A 17399-nucleotide genomic window follows, 5' to 3' on the forward strand; every position below is an offset into this window, starting at 1 on the left:
AAGGGACATGACTGACTCCTGCTTAACCTAAATTTTTAACTTAGTTATTTAATAATATTTAATATTTTGGAAAGGAATAATACATTGTTTAAGGATTAAATACAGAAATGAGTTAAATATTGGCTTAGTCATACTGATTAAGTCTGATGAATCAAACCAGGTCTATTACAAGATTGTTGTTGCAGGGAAAATAGGAGGAGGAAGGTATACTGGATATGTTCACTCTCTTGTGTGTTTTTTTAGAAATAAAGAAGAATAGAATAGAATAACTTTGTCACTTTGAATGTACACTAATCAGCATACATTAAAATGCAATTTTGTTGCATACAGCTTTCAAAGAGTTATCACCTCCAATATACACTACATAAACATGACAAAATAAATAAATAAATATAAAACTATCCATATGCACACATATATTATATGACACAGGATAAAACATATATGTATAAGACGTATATATGTACATGGTGAATGTAAGGTTTGAGAATATGTTGAGATCCATGGAAGTTTGAGAACCTATCCAAGTCACAATGAGCCAAACATGAGACTTAAATGGGGGCTTGAATAACAATCAGCATTTAATCTTTGATCAAAGTTTAAAGACATGATGATCAGTTATTCCCAACAAACCCCAAGGATATGCAGGGAAGAACTACTCTTCAGAGAAGGTTAGAGACATCATAGAATAACAACCTGGCTTTACAATACTCCTCACTAGACTTATCAGCATTATCTTTTTCCTCTGTTCCCATGATTGGCCATTTGGCCCCCTGTTGTGAAGGGCACAGATCAAAGGTTCTCAGGCAGAAGGTGGGGGACATATCAAAGGTGTAAATTTTACAGCTCTTTACAGCTCCATTCCAGGATAAATTCTATGCCCATAGATTGCAGATTGATCAGAGTTCAAATGGCAAGGATTATACATTTTGACATTTGCCAGTTATTCTACAGACCCTAACAACAGTGCCACAGGAAGTCAGTTGCAGGGAACAAAAGGCACAGCATGTGAGCTTATATGTTACAAATACAAGGCATAATATATGTGTGTTACAGAAAACAAATGTTTCTATTAAAACCAACAAGTTTGTATCCTTATTACTATTCCCCTTCATGAGAAAAATGAATCTTGCGAATTTACCAGACAGATGGCATAGGGTTACACAATCTGGTAGTCCTGCTAGAAATACTTTGAAACTTCCTCCCAGAGGGGGAAAAATAGAAACAGACTGTAAAGTGGTTGTGTGGAATCTCTAACAATGCTTTGAGCTTTAAGCACATAGTGCTTATAAGCAGTATCCTGAATAACAGGAACCGAGCTTCCTATAATCTTCTTGGCTGTCCTTACCACTCTCTGTATGGACTTTCTATCTGAGGCACTGCTGCCATTGAACCAAATAGTAATGCAGTTTGTTAAATTGCTCTTCATCACGCCTCTGTAAAAAGTGTCCAGTACAGAAGGAGAAAGATATGCTCTCCTCATCCAATGCAGGAAATGCAGACGCAGATTTGCACGCTTCACTAAGGATGGTGTGTGGAGAGACCAATTCAGACTGTTAGTTATCTGCACCCTCAGATGCTTAATACTGTTGACCACATCTTCAGCTGCATCCTTCATGGATGGAGTATGACTGCTGGCTCTTCCTAAAATCTACAATAATCTCCTTTGTTTTTATTAATATTTAGAACCAGGTTACTTTAATTGCACTAATCCACCAGTCTTTGCCTCTTCCCTATCAGGAATACAAATTTAAAAAAAATACATTCTCAAGATAACTTAATAGTACATGGTAATTTTAAATTGTCTTTTAAAAATGTTTTCTTAAGTAAATGTGTACTTTCTAGTCTGGGTTATTGTCCATTGAAAAATTAGAACCAACCTAACCACAGAACAAGTATTGGAATCAGGTAAATTACTTACACACACACACACACACACACAAACACACACACACACCAGCTGATGGGAATACAATTAAATGTTATTTTTTATTCATTGCTTAAAATATCAGGAACTTAAATATAGTTAGCAATCAGAAAATGTTTTTGTGAATGTACCATATCAGTTTATCAATTAGTGCTTAAATTAGGCAAAAATAATATCCAAAGATATTATTAGTAAGCTAAGCATGACAGGGCATTCAGACAAACAAATCACTAAGAGATTTTTTCCCCCATAATTTGCAAATATGCTTAACTGAACCATATGCAAGATTTATCTGAATATATGGACTCAGCTGTTCATTCTGGTTAGCCAAAATGATTTTATACTCTTCTTAGTCTAATGATTTAAAATATATCTCATTTTCCTTATAATTTTAAAGCACACACATTTTGGAAACGACGGCGTTTTATGGGTACTTTCACAGAATGCATAATATAGCAGTTTTTCTCAATCTCAGTAGACTTCAATTCCCAAAATTCCCCAGCTAATATTTTCATCAGAAGAAGAAGAAAAAAGTTCTTCCTAGTAGCCTGTCCCCGTCTTGAAAACTCTCTATCCCCTCCATTTATTGTTCTCCTTTGTGGGGGCGGGGGTTACTCAGGCTTCCAAGCAAAGCAGTGGACCGCAGCTATAGACCTGTTTATTTTTTAAGCTCTATCTCTTTCTCTCATGTAATTCTCCCAACAGTATCTCTCACACTAGCTCTACCACAAAAGCTTTTAGGGAAGTGAGAGTCCGGGATAGTTCGATTTTAGATTATCGGACGTTTAAAGATTTAGAGCTTTCGGTTTTATAGCTTTTCTCATGTTTACCTCTAACGCGCCAACTGCAGAGTCTGTATAAAGGGAGCGTTCCGGGTCATCCTATTCCATCCCGCCTTTTCCTCCATCAGCTGGCCACTCTCAGGCTTTGCCGCTAAACTTCAAAGACTTGAGGAAGCCAGCACCTGTGCCAGCACTTGTGCCAGCACTATCATCGCATCGCGGAAGTGTTTGTATTGTAAGGTAAATTCTGGGAAATTCTGGAAGGTGGGAAAGGTGGCGCCAATCTGCAGAGTCTATATAAAGGGAGCTTTCCCGGTCATGCTATTCCACGCCGCCTTTTCCTCCATCAACTGGCCACTCTCATTACAAGACTTGAGCAAGCCAGCACCTGTACCAGCACTACCGCGGAAGTATTTGTATTGTAAGGTAAGTTCTGGAAGGTTAGGAAAGGAATCTGTTATGCTCCAGTTTTGCGAGATTCTAGATCTAAGTACAACCATTCATCTCAAGAGTCCCGAGACACTCTTTCGAGAGCCCCCAAAGGAAGTGAGTGTGCTGATCTATATCTGTCTATCCGTTGTGGTTAATGCTCCCCGTTAGGAGAACGAGTGCGTGCAGAGAAGCGTAGTGAGAGTGGTGTAGAACACACAAACCAGCATATGGAGACACTGAATTGTAAAGATAGTGTTGGACTTCTGTGGAATAGAGTTATGCAGAGTGATAGCTTTGTCCTGGATTCCCCTCTGTCTTGCCTCCTCAGATCTCCCAAAGTTCTTTTCCCAGCATGTGATAGCTTTCTACTGGATTCCTCTCTCTCCTGCCTTCTCCGATCTCCTTAATTTCGGCCCTTAATCTCCAATTGTCTATTTTTGGGAGGTTTTCCCCTCTCTCCCCCCCCTCATAGGAGTCCCAAAAATTTTTGCCACATGGCTGGCGGGGAGGGGGGGGGGCGTTATGTGACTGAGTATGCATGAGTGATGTCAAGTTGGCTATACCTGCCCAGTCATATGACTGCCAATCCACGCCCATAAAATAGGCCACACCCACAGAATAGAACCCACCACTGGCAGAGTCCAATTCATACACGGTTTATTATCACAGTTGTTTTTGATAAAGACTCTTATCTGGTGAAATGTTGAATTTGGGAACATTTGATGAGCCGAGGTGGCGCAGTGGTTAGAGTGCAGTATTGCAGCCACTTCAGCTGACTGTTAGCTGCAGTTCGGCGGTTCAAATCTCACCGGCTCAAGGTTGACTCAGCCTTCCATCCTTCCGAGGTGGGTAAAATGAGGACCCAGACTGCGGGGGCAATATGCTGACTCTGTAAACCGCTTAGAGAGGGCTGAAAGCCCTATGAAGCGGTATATAAGTCTAATTGCTATTGCTATTTCTCCAAATCTTTACTTTTGTGTAGTACAATGGATATTTTAAAAAAAAAAAACCTTATTTTTGTCAACATAATTGCTATACTTTCAGAGGTCTGGTAAATCAGGGCTTAAAGCAAGTGCTAATGTGTGTGTGTGTTTTTTTAAATCACAAGTCCTATTATCCTACTGAATGTTAAACAAAATGAGAAATTACTGCAAAACCTAACTTATTATATGGCATGTAACTGCTGTTTTTGCCTGAAAACAACTGGTTGCTATCTAAGCCCTTACAGATAAAAAGTTAATGAGTGAAGAAAGATAAATGGTGTGAGCTGCCTCAATAGTATATAGATGGTGTAGGAATTAAGAGCTGTCTCCTTTAAGAAACTACCTCCTGGGAATGTAGTCAGAGACTGCCTTATGGGAAATGTAGTTCCATGACATGTGATCATATTTGTGTTTCGGATTGACCACTGGGACATTCTACCTGCACACAAAACAAAGTCAGTCATTTTAAATGTCACTGTGAACCAGAGAAGCAACACATGCTTCCCCTCAACATGGAAGCCAATTCATCATCTTTTTATACCACATGATGCAGTGACGTGCGGTCAGCTTTAGCCCTGGTGAAGCACTTTTTAGACTTGTGGACTTCAACTCCCAGAATTCCACAGCCAGGCATGCTCAGTTCCGATTTAAAGCAACAGCATTTTCCCCCTTGTAAAATAAGTTTTCCCATTCTTTTTCTTCTCCCTCCCCCTCCTTCCTCCCTCTCTCCCTCCCTCCCCCCTCTCTCAAACAGACACACGCACACAGAGAACTTTGATCCCTCTCTCATTCACTCACTCTCAAACACAAACACAGAAGTTGGATTGGATATATTTTCCAAAGGCTTGAAAGCAGCTCCTCTGCCATACCCCCCCTTCCCCTGCTGCCTTCCGATCAAACGTTTTGAATTCCTCCCCCCTCCCCACACACACACCTTTTCCAGCTGTTTCAGAGACGATTTCAACTCTGCTTCTCCCTGCCCTGCCCTGACCTCTTGAAAAGCCAGAACTCTGTCAGACTGAGCTAGTTGCTCCCAGAGAACTCTAAAAAGCCTCTAAAAATGCCCTCTACAGGAGGCGAGAGAATATGTGCCTCATTTGCATAATTTCATGTGTCACTATCCTTCACGTGTAGAATCAATCAGAAGTGTACAACCAGAGGGCTCTGAGCTTCAGGTGATCTACAAAAGTATTTTTAAGATTCTTCCAGAGTTACTGCCACATTGTATTTTTAATGTGATAAAATAGAAGTACTGAATATTAAAGTGTAGGGTTAACTTTATTTAAGTAAGCTACTGTATATACATAGACTAAATAAAATTTAGCCTTATCTAATATTTATAAGAGTGCTACATCAGTCAAAGTTGTGAAAAGTTTTGAAAAAGTTGTGCATGCTAGGTGAAATTGAACTCAATTAACTGTTAGTACTGACAGCTTTGACCCATCCCTCAAATTCCTCTCCAGGTCTGTCTACACAATACCATATAGAATCTTAAGAAACATGGCAGACAATAATAGAAAATTCATATTGGAAATCCTTGAAGACTTGAGCTTGACTCAAATGGGGAAACTCGAATTTTTACTCAACGATGGTCAAATAACAAAAAATCGGCTAGAGAATCTTGATGCAAAAAAGGCAGCAGAATTATTGATGACTACTTCTTACACACCTCTAAAAACACTTAGTTGGTGGCTGGAGCAGATTCCCAGAATTGATCTTATTCAAAACATCAGTGCTAAAATTGAAGCTGGTAAGTTGAGTGAAGTTTGTATATTTCCAAATGAGCCATAATTGATTTACTGAATTTTTACACTTCCTGATTCTTTAGGAATGCTATGCAGTGCCTACAGATCAAACCTTACAGAACAATAAAACAATGCAATGTACGGTGATAAAAAGACAATGATCAAAAGATAGCACAAACTACACAACAACTAAGGCACACCCACATTACCTAGAAGGAACTTGGGCCTGGGTAAAGAGCGTGGTCTTCAAATGCCAGCAGGATAGGAGCCATCCATATTTTGGGGGAATTTCATTCCAGAGGGTAGATACTAAAGCAGATCAAGTGCAGTTCTGGGATCTTGCCAGATAGCAATAGCAATAGCAGTTAGACTTATATACCGCTTCATAGGGCTTTCAGCCCTCTCTAAGCCGTTTACAGAGTCAGCATATCGCCCCCAACAACAATCCGGGTCCTCATTTTACCCACCTCGGAAGGATGGAAGGCTGAGTCAACCCTGAGCCAGTGAGATTTGAACCGCCGAACTGCAGCTAAGAGTCAGCTGAAGTGGCTGCAGTACTGCACTCTACCCACTGCGCCACCTCGGCTCTTATATAGTATTATATTAGATACTTAGATAGTATTGTTTAACTGAAGAAACCCAGTATGCATCAATTCTACCAGATCAAATTGGCTGTAGATACTATGGAAAAAGAAGATCCCACAAATAACTTACTCTATGCCTTGCAGTCCTCTAGAGGTAACAACCAGCAGCTTGAATCACATTCCGAGGCAAATGCAACCAGTGCTCCAGCAACCAGTGCAACCAGTGCGCCACAAGCTGCAATCATTGAGCTTATGGAACAGAAATATTAAATAAGTGTAGTGAGGCATGCCCATCCCTGCCTTCAGCTCTGCGTTCTGGACCAGTCAAAACTTCCAGATGGCCTTCAAGAGAAGCCCTGTATAGAGTGTATTGTAGTAGTTAAACCACAAGGTGACTGAGACATGACTGTCTAAATGGCCTCGCAATCTAGGAGAGGGTGCTACTAGCCTACCAGATGAAAGTATGGCCTTTCTGTTCACCATTACTAACTATTGATTGAGTATGAATTGTGAATCCAGGATATTCCCCAGGCTGCACATCATTCTTGAATAGAATAATGCTATTCCATCCAAGATTAAAGATGAAAAATCTCCATATCTGGGGGGGGGGGGGCAGATACCCATAGTTGCATATTAAGTCAGAAGCAATTCCTCTGGCACAGCCTCCAGGCTCTGGGACAGAACTTTGACAACCTTACTTGACTGGATTAAGGCTAAAATATATAATTGGGTATCATCAATCTACTGAGGATATTCAGCTCTAAACCAACTATTTTGTAAGTGTTGAATAGGAGAGAAAGAGGATAGAACCCTAAGGTATCCTACAAAAGAGGAGCCTAGGAAGCCATCTCTCCCAGCCCTCCAATCAACAACTGAACCAGCCCCAAGAAAGGAAGAAAAACATACAAAATGGTGACTTCTGTCCTCAGCCAATGTTCTTCCTTAGTTCAGAAAAATACTATGTTTAGCAGCAATTATGCCTTAGCTGAATTGCCTCCCAATCCTTAGGAAAACCCAAGGGAGAGTGACACCAGTGCCAAAAGACAGTCAATGTGATCCGTCCTTGGCAATCCACTGCCAGATCACAGGACCCGGACTGTTGTTGGGGGCAATATGCTGACTCTGTAAACCGCTTAGAGAGGGCTGAAAGCCCTATGAAGCGGTATATAAGTCTAACTGCTATTGCTATTGCTATCTCCAATCCAGTTATGGAGAAGGAAGCCTCTGAAAGCTTGCAACAGTTCACAGGTGATAACAGGCACTCTTCCTCCTTGCCCTCTCCCCAAAGAACGGATACATACATGCACATCCTTGCCAAGCCCAACTAAGTTTCAGGATGACATGGAAGGCAGCTTTGTTACAGATAAAATCAGCAGCCAAAGCCCAGGGCCACTGAGGATTCAATAGCTATGCACTGAAGATGGATACTTTCAGTAGCAAGTCCCCAGCTTCTTATGAGATGAATGCAAAATGCATAGTTTGGAAAAATCATATACCTTCTTTCCCCCAAAATAAGGCAGGGTCTTTTTTTTTTTACCCCCAAAATAAGCACTTGGTCTTATTATTTTTGAGGTGCAGGAGGTGGCGAGTGTGGTCACCTCATGGCAATATTTGGGGGGAGCATTTATTTTCGGGGGAAGGCTTATTTTAGTCCATGAGCTCAAAAGCCAGATTGGCCTTAATATCCGGGGAGGTTCTTATTTTCAGGGAAACAGGGTAGTCATAGATTTGTACAATGTTTCTATTTACTATGTAAGTGATCAGATAAGAGACCTGTACATTGGTTTTGTGGTTTCTTCATTTATTTAATGTGCATGCTCTATTTTTCAACCAGAAAGACTTAGAGTAACATAGAATAATGTTTTATAGAAAACATAGAAAAAGTCTCTCTTTTCACAGTCATAAGGACTTTGTAGTCATCTGTATTCATAAAAGGAAAGAAAGGTGATTGATAGCATGCATTGGTGCATGCATCACAACAGTTAGCATCCCCTAAAACACATTTTCCTTGGGATCACGTGTAAATGTTTTAGGGAATTACAATCCATGAGCCCCCACTCATGCTTTCAATCATCTTTTCCCCTTTGCATTCAGAGTGTTGCATAACCCTACTGCCTACTATCTGAAATGATAACACAGTGAAGGAATTATGGTGGAAAGAGATCACGAGTAGGCACCAATTCTTAATGTTTTATTACTCTTATAATAATTAGCTATAGTGAAAATGATGCGTAGTGCATAGAAGATAGTAGATGAAGTTTCTAAAGGCACAGGATACTCCATAATTAGTTTTTTCTAAATCTCTATAAAATTTATGATACTGAGAGTAGAATTTAGTATATTGTTATTCAAACCAAACATTTCACCTTACAAAAATGTATCAATGATGCAGTTATTTTGCAAGGTGAGTTTCTCTTCCAGTCTACTTGGAGCAGAAGTCAAACAGTTAAATGCTCTCAGTTGTTATAGAGAAGATTTCACAGTCTCCCATTTTTTAGAAATAGGGGCCTTTCCATAAATACACAGTCAGGGCAGCAACTGCAATACTGAAGACATAGTTGTTCAATCTTGGTCCAGTGAAGGCCTAGTCATGGAAGGTGAGGTACTTTAATATTAACTTACAAAGGAGTCTCAGATAAATTGCATTATTATTATTTAAACGGAAGCTTTTTGCAACAGATAAATGGAAGCTTGCCAGCAGAAATAAACCAAAGATAAGAATCAGCTTTGTTACTTGCTAGAAAGAACTCAAGCAGAAACCACTTAGAGGGAGTTTGATGACAGGATGTGGTCTGAAAACAATTCTGTTGCAAGGGGGCCATTACTTAGAGGTAATTTAACTGTGACTGTAGCTTACAGGGCAGGGGTCCAGAAGCGAACAAAAGTTCATCATTAATATACTAAAAACTCAATCCTTGTATTTAAATGAGCAACATAGAGATCATGCTAAACATACTAAGTCTTTTGGAGCACCTGTGAGTGTGTGCACAATCTGAATGCCTAGGACATGTTAGATAATCAACGAGTGAGATTGAAGCTTGCAGAAACTGTCAGCAGAGGGGGGCATTTTGTTCCTGTGCAGAAATAAAGTGTTTGAATTCCACTTTCCTCTACTCTGCTTATTGCAGGATGAATGAAGAAAAAGATAATTTCTGGCCAGCAGTGCCAATAAATCATGGAAAGTTACACAATATGGGAAGGGTCAATAGGAACTTTTGGTATCCCTAATGTCTGTAGCTAAGGACTCAAGGGCTGAATATTGCCAAGGACTATTAAGTTACATGGTTCCATTTAATAAAGATTCCATTTAATAAAGCTCCTTCAGAACTGAAGGAGCTTCATGGATGAGAAGCAAAATGTTTTCAAGGGGAAAAAAAACAAAGTCCATTTGCCTTTTGGAAAAGCACTTTTGGGACAACCATGACCTAGATAATTGACATATAACATTTAGTTATAGCCAATGTTATTTGTTTGATATTTTGCATTAATGAAAATATTTATATTGAAGCATTATACTTTGTTGTGAAACATAGACATGAAGAATAAAGGTGAAGCTCAAAATAATGAAAACTTTGTATTAATAAAATCCTGTCCAGGAAGCAGTGGCCGTCCACCATATACTGGTATGTAATTGTTAATTAAAAATGGCCAATGATATATTTGGTTTAATATTATTTTGAGTAAACATGCAACTGTCTCTAGAACTATATTTCCACATGTTGACATGATAATGCGCAATGGATTTTGTTTCCTTAAAATAATCTCAATGTCACTAAATTATAGCTTCATAGCTAAGCAAATGAAGATGACATACTATAAAATATGTCCAGAGTGGTAAGTGGTGCAAGTGAAGTGAAGGTGTTCACATTTTTAAAATAACTGAGATTTAACTTATTTTTGCTTTAGAATTATTGTTTGGCTGACATTTTGAACAATTCTCACTGTGGACCTACCAGACAATTAGAAGCAATATTTGTTCATAAATGTGTTTGTATTTAAAACATTATTTAAAACATATAGTTTGTTTATGTGTATCAATAACTCACTGAAATCCCAATGGTATGGTATTGAATTCTATGAATTAACAGGTTTTCAAAGATTTGGTTATCCTACTGATATATAGAAATTTTGCTTGTTGTGCATAGATGACTTTATGCATACTTTTATTAACCAGTGATCCTTCCAGTTTGTTTTTTGCTCCTGTCTGACTCTCCCAAACATTCTTAACATTTTTATTATAATAGTAACAGCAATGCACGGTATATATAAAAATGCAGGTTAATAATATAAAAGAATTATTCAATAAAATTTATTTAAAACCTAGAAGATGCCAAGATCTATGTTTGTTTAATTGTTAGAACTGACTGAGGCCAATGCCATGCATATAACTCCAGATCATGAAAATCAAATGCAAATATGTATATTCTATTATTCCTTTATCTTAGTACATAAAATCATTCATACCAATTATTTTATAATAGGTTATAATTCTTATAATGCCTAGCTGGTATGGCTGGTATGGAAATATAGGTAAAAGTTTACTAATGAAAAATAAAAATACTTTCAATTAATTATTAGCACTATTTTAAACAATAATATGTGTTAAAAATTAAACCAGCAGCCTAATTATGCTCAGCGCTGAAAAACATTGACTGGAGGATCTTAATTGGACAATTCTTTTGAATTGTAAAAAAAATAAATTATTTTTTTAAAATCTGCAATAAATTTACAGTGTAAACTTCCATATTTACTATTTCTACCTGTAAGCAAAACAATATTTTTTTGTTTCCTGTTTATGCAAAAAAAAGGTTAATTGGGCACTTTTCAGAAGGCAGCCTTACAGTCAAAAGTACTAAGGAATAAAGATTTAGGATAAGAGAAAGGTTCAGGAAAAAAGAGGAAAACCAAAAGAAAAAGTTTTCTACATACAGACACACAAAAACATATATATATATATATATATACATATACATAGGTACTATAAAACAAACGCAAAACAATATTCTGGTACCTATTGCTAATCAAATATTAATAAGCATGGAAAATAGATTTCCTTTAACAGAAACAAAGTATTTTTTCCATTCATGCAATGTTGCTGCTGATTACTAACTAAATAATTTTAATAAAGAATCATTTTACTTATTATCAACCTGCCTCTGAATACATGAAATAAACCTTGATTTTCAATACATTAGCCAATCTGTAAGACTTGATTTTCATGACAACTAGAATTTTATTGCAACACTTTAAAGCTGTCGTTCATTCATGTTTTCCCCACCTGTAGGTAAATACACACTTTTTGATCTGGAAGACTATGCAACAAAGAATCAAGACCAACTAATAATGCACCTAGAAAACATCCTTGAACCTGCTGGATTTAATGCACTGAAAAAACAGCTGATGTCTAGTGTGCTGAAAAAGTTTCTTCCATTTACTGCTCAGAAATATTACGACTTGTTTAAAAACAATGAACTCAAAGAATTTTTGAAAAATATTAATGGTCAATCAAAAAAAATACCTGTGAAACTTTTAAACGTTCTGTTCTCTCAGAAAAAAACCAACCATAAAAGAAAGTTCAAGGAACCAATCCAGACAGAAGGCAAAATTAATTTGAAAAAGAAGCAGTCTATTGATGATGATGATTATGATAATATGCCAGATAAAGCTCCACTTACAATTGAAAATGAAAATACCCCGAATCATCCACTTGAACATAAACCTGGTAATGAAGATAGTGATGTGATAGAAGGGCATTGGCCAGATAAAGATTCCAGAATGGCCATTGAACATAAACCTGGTAATGAAGCTAGTGATGTGATAGAAGGGCATTGGCCAGATAAAGATTCCAGAATGGCCATTGAACATAAACCTGGTAATGAAGATAGTGATGTGATAGAAGAACATGGTCTGGATAAAGATTCCAGAATGGCCATTGAGAGATGGCATGAAAAAAAAAAGAATAATTACAGCGAAAGAATATCTTTCAATTACATTTGCAGTCATGAGCACCAATCATACCCCTGCTTCATAGCCGAGAATGTATTACAGTTCAAATTGCCAGATGACCCAAATTATAGTATTCTAGCAATTCAGGATAAAAAAGATTTTACAAATTCACAAAGGCTAAAAAAGGAGGTTGAATTTGCCTTGCAATTTAACATGGCTGTTCTAAATGTTAAATCTTCTGAAGTTATCTCCTCTAATGGATTTCTTTGTGAGATACGAGCTAATGATTCCTTTGCTGAATCTGTATCTTTTTTAAAAGATATTGTGGTGGAAATTGTGCTGCCTGTTCTAGCACTGTATAAACGGATAAAGTTAAATGCTTTCGAGAATGTTCTATATCCTAATAATGAAAGCAAATCATCTTTCAGTCAGAAGTTGCAAGTGTAGATTCAGTATTCCACTGAAAATGTCCATTCATTGCTTGATTAAATTGCAAATGATAATTTGTGATTGGATGCTTGGCTGAGGGAGAATTCATGTTTCTTTGTCGTTGTCACGTTCCCCTCCCCCATTTTTTTAGCTACAAAAAGCAGATGTAAAAGCAGCAGCCATGTTGATTTCTCAAAATTGATTAACATTGTATAAAGGCAGGTATCTCTAATGGCGTTTACACTCTGACGATGTTAGCAGTGGCTAACAAAAGCTTAGTGAGCAATATATTTTAAAGTTCTGGAGATCACAATGTCTGTTTCTTTTATATACATACATATATACATACACACACACACACACACACACACACACACACACACACACCACTATTAGAAAAGCAGATTTGTGAAGAAAAAAGCCAGTCAGCCTATTCAAGATTTTTGGGTAAACAAATAGGCACTCAAGATAGTGTTTCCTTTACATATATAAATGGAATGACTGGAAAGTAAAATGTTTATAAACCAATTAAAAATTTGTTAATATTAGTTTTTAGAGATTCAAGGTTCATTTTTCAAAGAGTACGTACATACATACATACATACATACATACATACATACATACACACACACACACACACACACACACACACATACATACATACACACTGAAATATCAAGTTTTTCATTACAAAACCTTCCTTTTTCTGAAATATATTTTGTCAATATATTTGAAATAATAATAAAATATATTTGGGAAACATTGCTGTAGAAGAAATTGACAATCCTTTATGCATTCATGCAGAATTTAGTGAAGCTTAGTCTTGACTAAATAGCTATAGATGTATGACTGTGGGGTCCTTGGTGCTCTTTCAGCTTACTTTCTTGCTTTTTTGCAAACATTTCTGTCAGCCTCTGCTTTGCTGCTGCTTCGGCTGCCATTGAAACGGGGAGGGGGGGCATGGTATTTGGGAGGGGAATACTAATTGTGCTGGAGGAAGATTCTTGAGTTTCTGCTGCCTCTCTTACTGCGCATGCGGAGGAGGTTTCCCACCAAGGCCAACGGCACCGACATTCCATCTGGGTGATGCCTTTCGACGTTATCTCACACCTGACACTTGGGAGAATTATGATTGGACTGTAACTGGGATGCCAAGGGGTGGGGAATGGGTTATTCTATATATCATTTGCTTTCGCGCCTAAATAATCAGTTTTCGCTTTGCTACGCTTCTAATCATTTATAATTAGTAAAAGTACACTTGATTTCTATCAATGGAGTCTCGTGGTTTTCTTTTCTAATTATTCAATGGAGGAGTGCTGACACATTTCATTATCCAACTAGGTAACATCATCAATGCTAGAGGGGAATGGGGTTTGATCTTTTTACATACAAATAGTTTGCCCTTTCAGTGTTAGTGGGAGTGTTCTTGGTATTTCTTTGTTTAGGGTGTTGTTTACTGATTGATTGTCTAAATGGTAATTCTTTGATTGGGATATTGTTTATCTCTTGATTGTTGGTCTATTATTAAGCTGGATATTAATCTGGATGTTAATTGTTGAATGAAGAAAAAGATAATTTTTGGCCAGCAGTGCAAATAAATCATGGAAAGTTACACAATTAGGGAAGGGTCAATAGGAACTTTTGGTATCCCCGATGTCTGTAGCTAATGAGTCAAGGGCTGAATATTGCCAAGGACTATTAAGTTACATGGTTCCATTTAATAAAGATTATATAGATACTGAAAGGCAGATTGATATAATGGTTAATGACATCAGGACCCCTGAACCTTAAGCAAAAGGCCAGCTGGGTGACTTTGGACCAGTGGCTCTTGTTCTAGGAACAAGGAAATGGCAATCAACTTCTGAAAAATCTTCATGGGCTTGACAAGGCAGCAACAAAATAGCTGACTATTCCAGCTGACTTTGCACAATTTGTCTGTCAAAATATGAGATTGAATAATTCCAAAAACTGAAGAGACTGCGCCTGCAGGGTGCAGGGGTCTCCCCAACCGATGGTCCACTTCACGATCCAATTCCTAAGATCATGCTCAAGAATGACAACGAGGCTGCGATCTGGGTGAAATGGCAATCTCTGTCTCTTCAGAGTGCTTTTTTATTGACACGACTGTACCATACGTTTTGAGCCAATAGAAAAGCGTCACACATACATCTTAAGCACTTTCGTACCGATCTACTCATTTCTTCCAGGCGCGGAATGTTCTTGCTAAAGTTGCAGCTAAGCCAGGCTTCACAATGTCTATTTTCTGCTGCCAACTTTCTTATCTTGTTTTTCTCAGAATTGTTTCCTTGGCACATCAGCCAACTGGCCTTGGTAAATGTCCACTAGGTTCTTAATTCAGATAGCTTTGTTCTTTGTTTCCTAGCTATTTTACCTAGCCTGTTATGGCGACAGTTTGGTTCCCACATCTCCTCCCTTCTATTTCTTTAAAGGGGAGGCAATTACCATGGGTTGTTTCTTTCTCGTAAGTCCCTTTTTCATCGGGCAGCCAGGAATTGTTAATTCTGGTGCATTGGCAGCTACTAACATTGCATTATGTTTTTGAACTGCAGCTTCAGCAATACTTTGCATAGTGGAGCGTAATAATGGTAAAATACATGGTAACATTATTAGACCTAATAAAATCATACCAATAAAAAACAATCCTTGTTTCCAATTGTGAAATATACCTCCCAACCATCCATCGGTATCCAACATACCTTTCCAAGTTTGTACTGGAACATGCGCAAGTTTAGTAATTCTATCAGATATTTTTTGTAACACTTTGCCATCATCACCAATTTCCAAACAGCAATTTGTAAGATTAAATTTCCCGCATACGCCTCCTTCAGCAGCAAGCAAATAATCTAATGCCAAGCGATTTTGATATACTGCATTTCGAAGTTGACGTTGGGTTTTTCCTATTGCTCTAAACGCACTAGCAGTTTCGTTAGTAATTAATTCAACCACAGCTTGCAATCTAATAATTCTATTTAGCATATATATTGGTGTACGGTACCCCCACGAGCCATCTTGTGCCCATGAGGCTGGGTCATAATAAGCAACAATTCTTTCAGGTGGCCATTCATTTTCCTTCCAATTTCCTATAGCTATTGATCTTTTCTTTCTTTTATTATAAACCGTATGGCTAAGTTCAATTCCATCATCCAAGGGGATCATAAAGAATGATGGTCGTATGGTACCTAGTATACAAGATCCATACCATCCCCCTGGTAAGACAGAAAGAGCAGTTCTCCCACATATCCAATACAACCCTGGCGGTGCTATCCAAGGTCCTTTATAGGTAATGTTTAACCATTTCAGCATTTGTTTTGTCCATAAGGTATTGTTAATTAAACTTTCATTTACCATTGTCTGGTTGGGCCAGTATTGAATTTCATTGGCTGTAGTATTTAATATAGTGGCAGTATGACACTTAGTACTCCCTACAGAATTACGGGATGAATTTATTCTCTCAATGCACCATTGTCCAATCACCTCATATTTTAGGGGCCAAGTACTATATGATGATTTAATATCTGTTATATTAAAATTTGTTTGATTATAAGGTGTAGTCAAGTTCCATTCAGATGCCAGCCAGGGCCAAGCAGACCCCATATTGGTTCCCCCGCATATGTAACAGTTCTTAACTTGTAAAGTTTTTGCTATTCCTTCTGCAAGGGCAATAAAGGTATTTTTGGAAATTGAATAGGGGATTTTTGACTTTCCCAAAAATCACTAAAAAATGACTGCTGTAAATCCTGCCCTGTCTCTGTCATGGTTATAATTCTTAACCAAAGTAAACCACCAGGATCTCTTCCTGTACCATATATTCTAATGCCGAATTGATTTCCCCATTGTTGAAGAAAGGTTTTTGTTTTAAATATAGTAAAATTTACTTGGTTACACGTATCTACAAGCGCAATCGCTTTTGACTACTACCCTGGTTAACATGGCTGTGGAACTTTGACTATTCCTATTGTATGTAGCCCATGTCACACATCTCCAATAGGGGCAAAACAATTCATCCGAATTGTCACAGTCCGGATCTTTCCCTTGACTCCATTTTTTAGGGCAAATATATTTATCCTGGTGTGTATAATATCTCTGCCAATCCATAGTACCACATGTATTGGGCCATCTAGCAATTTTACAAGGGTCAGAAATTAGCGAAGCTTTACTATCTTCGGTATCCAATCGTACATTAGTTATAAATTGTCCATTGCTATTCCCTTGCCTTAATTCTAATATATACGATATGGCTTTTTGTGTTGGATTATAACAAGTGACTTGATTCCCCTTGGTACATGCGTTATATGTAATATTATGAAATACACATCCCGTGGTTACTGTCCTTCACAGTAATATTTATTTTTATAGATTAATGTAGTGCCAATTTTACCTTCTGTCCTAACTGTGGTTATGCATTTTTTGCATACCTCAGCATCAATAGATTTTACCTCTCTGTTTGTAAGGTGGCGAAAACTGCCTCCTCCCATTGTTTGCTGATATTCCAGAAAGGACAGAAACCATTCACTGACCGGAGGGTATTTCATGCTTGCCCTGGAGGTTA

The 17399-nt window shown here is 37.8% G+C and overlaps 1 protein-coding gene across 3 annotated transcripts; it reads left to right on the forward strand.

The window, feature by feature from the left end:
- The first annotated feature begins 2861 nt into the window (after positions 1-2861).
- On the forward strand, positions 2862-13151 carry LOC116522194. 3 transcript variants are annotated; one of them, XM_032236961.1, is made up of 4 exons: positions 2862-2949; positions 5588-5874; positions 9987-10076; positions 11738-13151. In XM_032236961.1, exons 2-4 carry the CDS (start codon positions 5625-5627, stop codon positions 12844-12846), a joined length of 1449 nt encoding a protein of 482 aa, XP_032092852.1. In that variant the 5' UTR covers positions 2862-2949; positions 5588-5624; the 3' UTR covers positions 12847-13151. The 3 variants fall into 3 exon arrangements, with proteins under 3 accessions (XP_032092852.1, XP_032092851.1, XP_032092854.1); XM_032236960.1 differs by lacking the exon at positions 2862-2949 and adding an exon at positions 2959-3135; XM_032236963.1 differs by lacking the exons at positions 2862-2949; positions 9987-10076 and adding an exon at positions 2959-3135.
- The last annotated feature ends 4248 nt before the right edge of the window (positions 13152-17399 follow it).

This window comes from Thamnophis elegans, chromosome Z (genome assembly GCF_009769535.1).
Source record: "Thamnophis elegans isolate rThaEle1 chromosome Z, rThaEle1.pri, whole genome shotgun sequence".
NCBI classification, from domain to species: domain Eukaryota; kingdom Metazoa; phylum Chordata; class Lepidosauria; order Squamata; family Colubridae; genus Thamnophis; species Thamnophis elegans.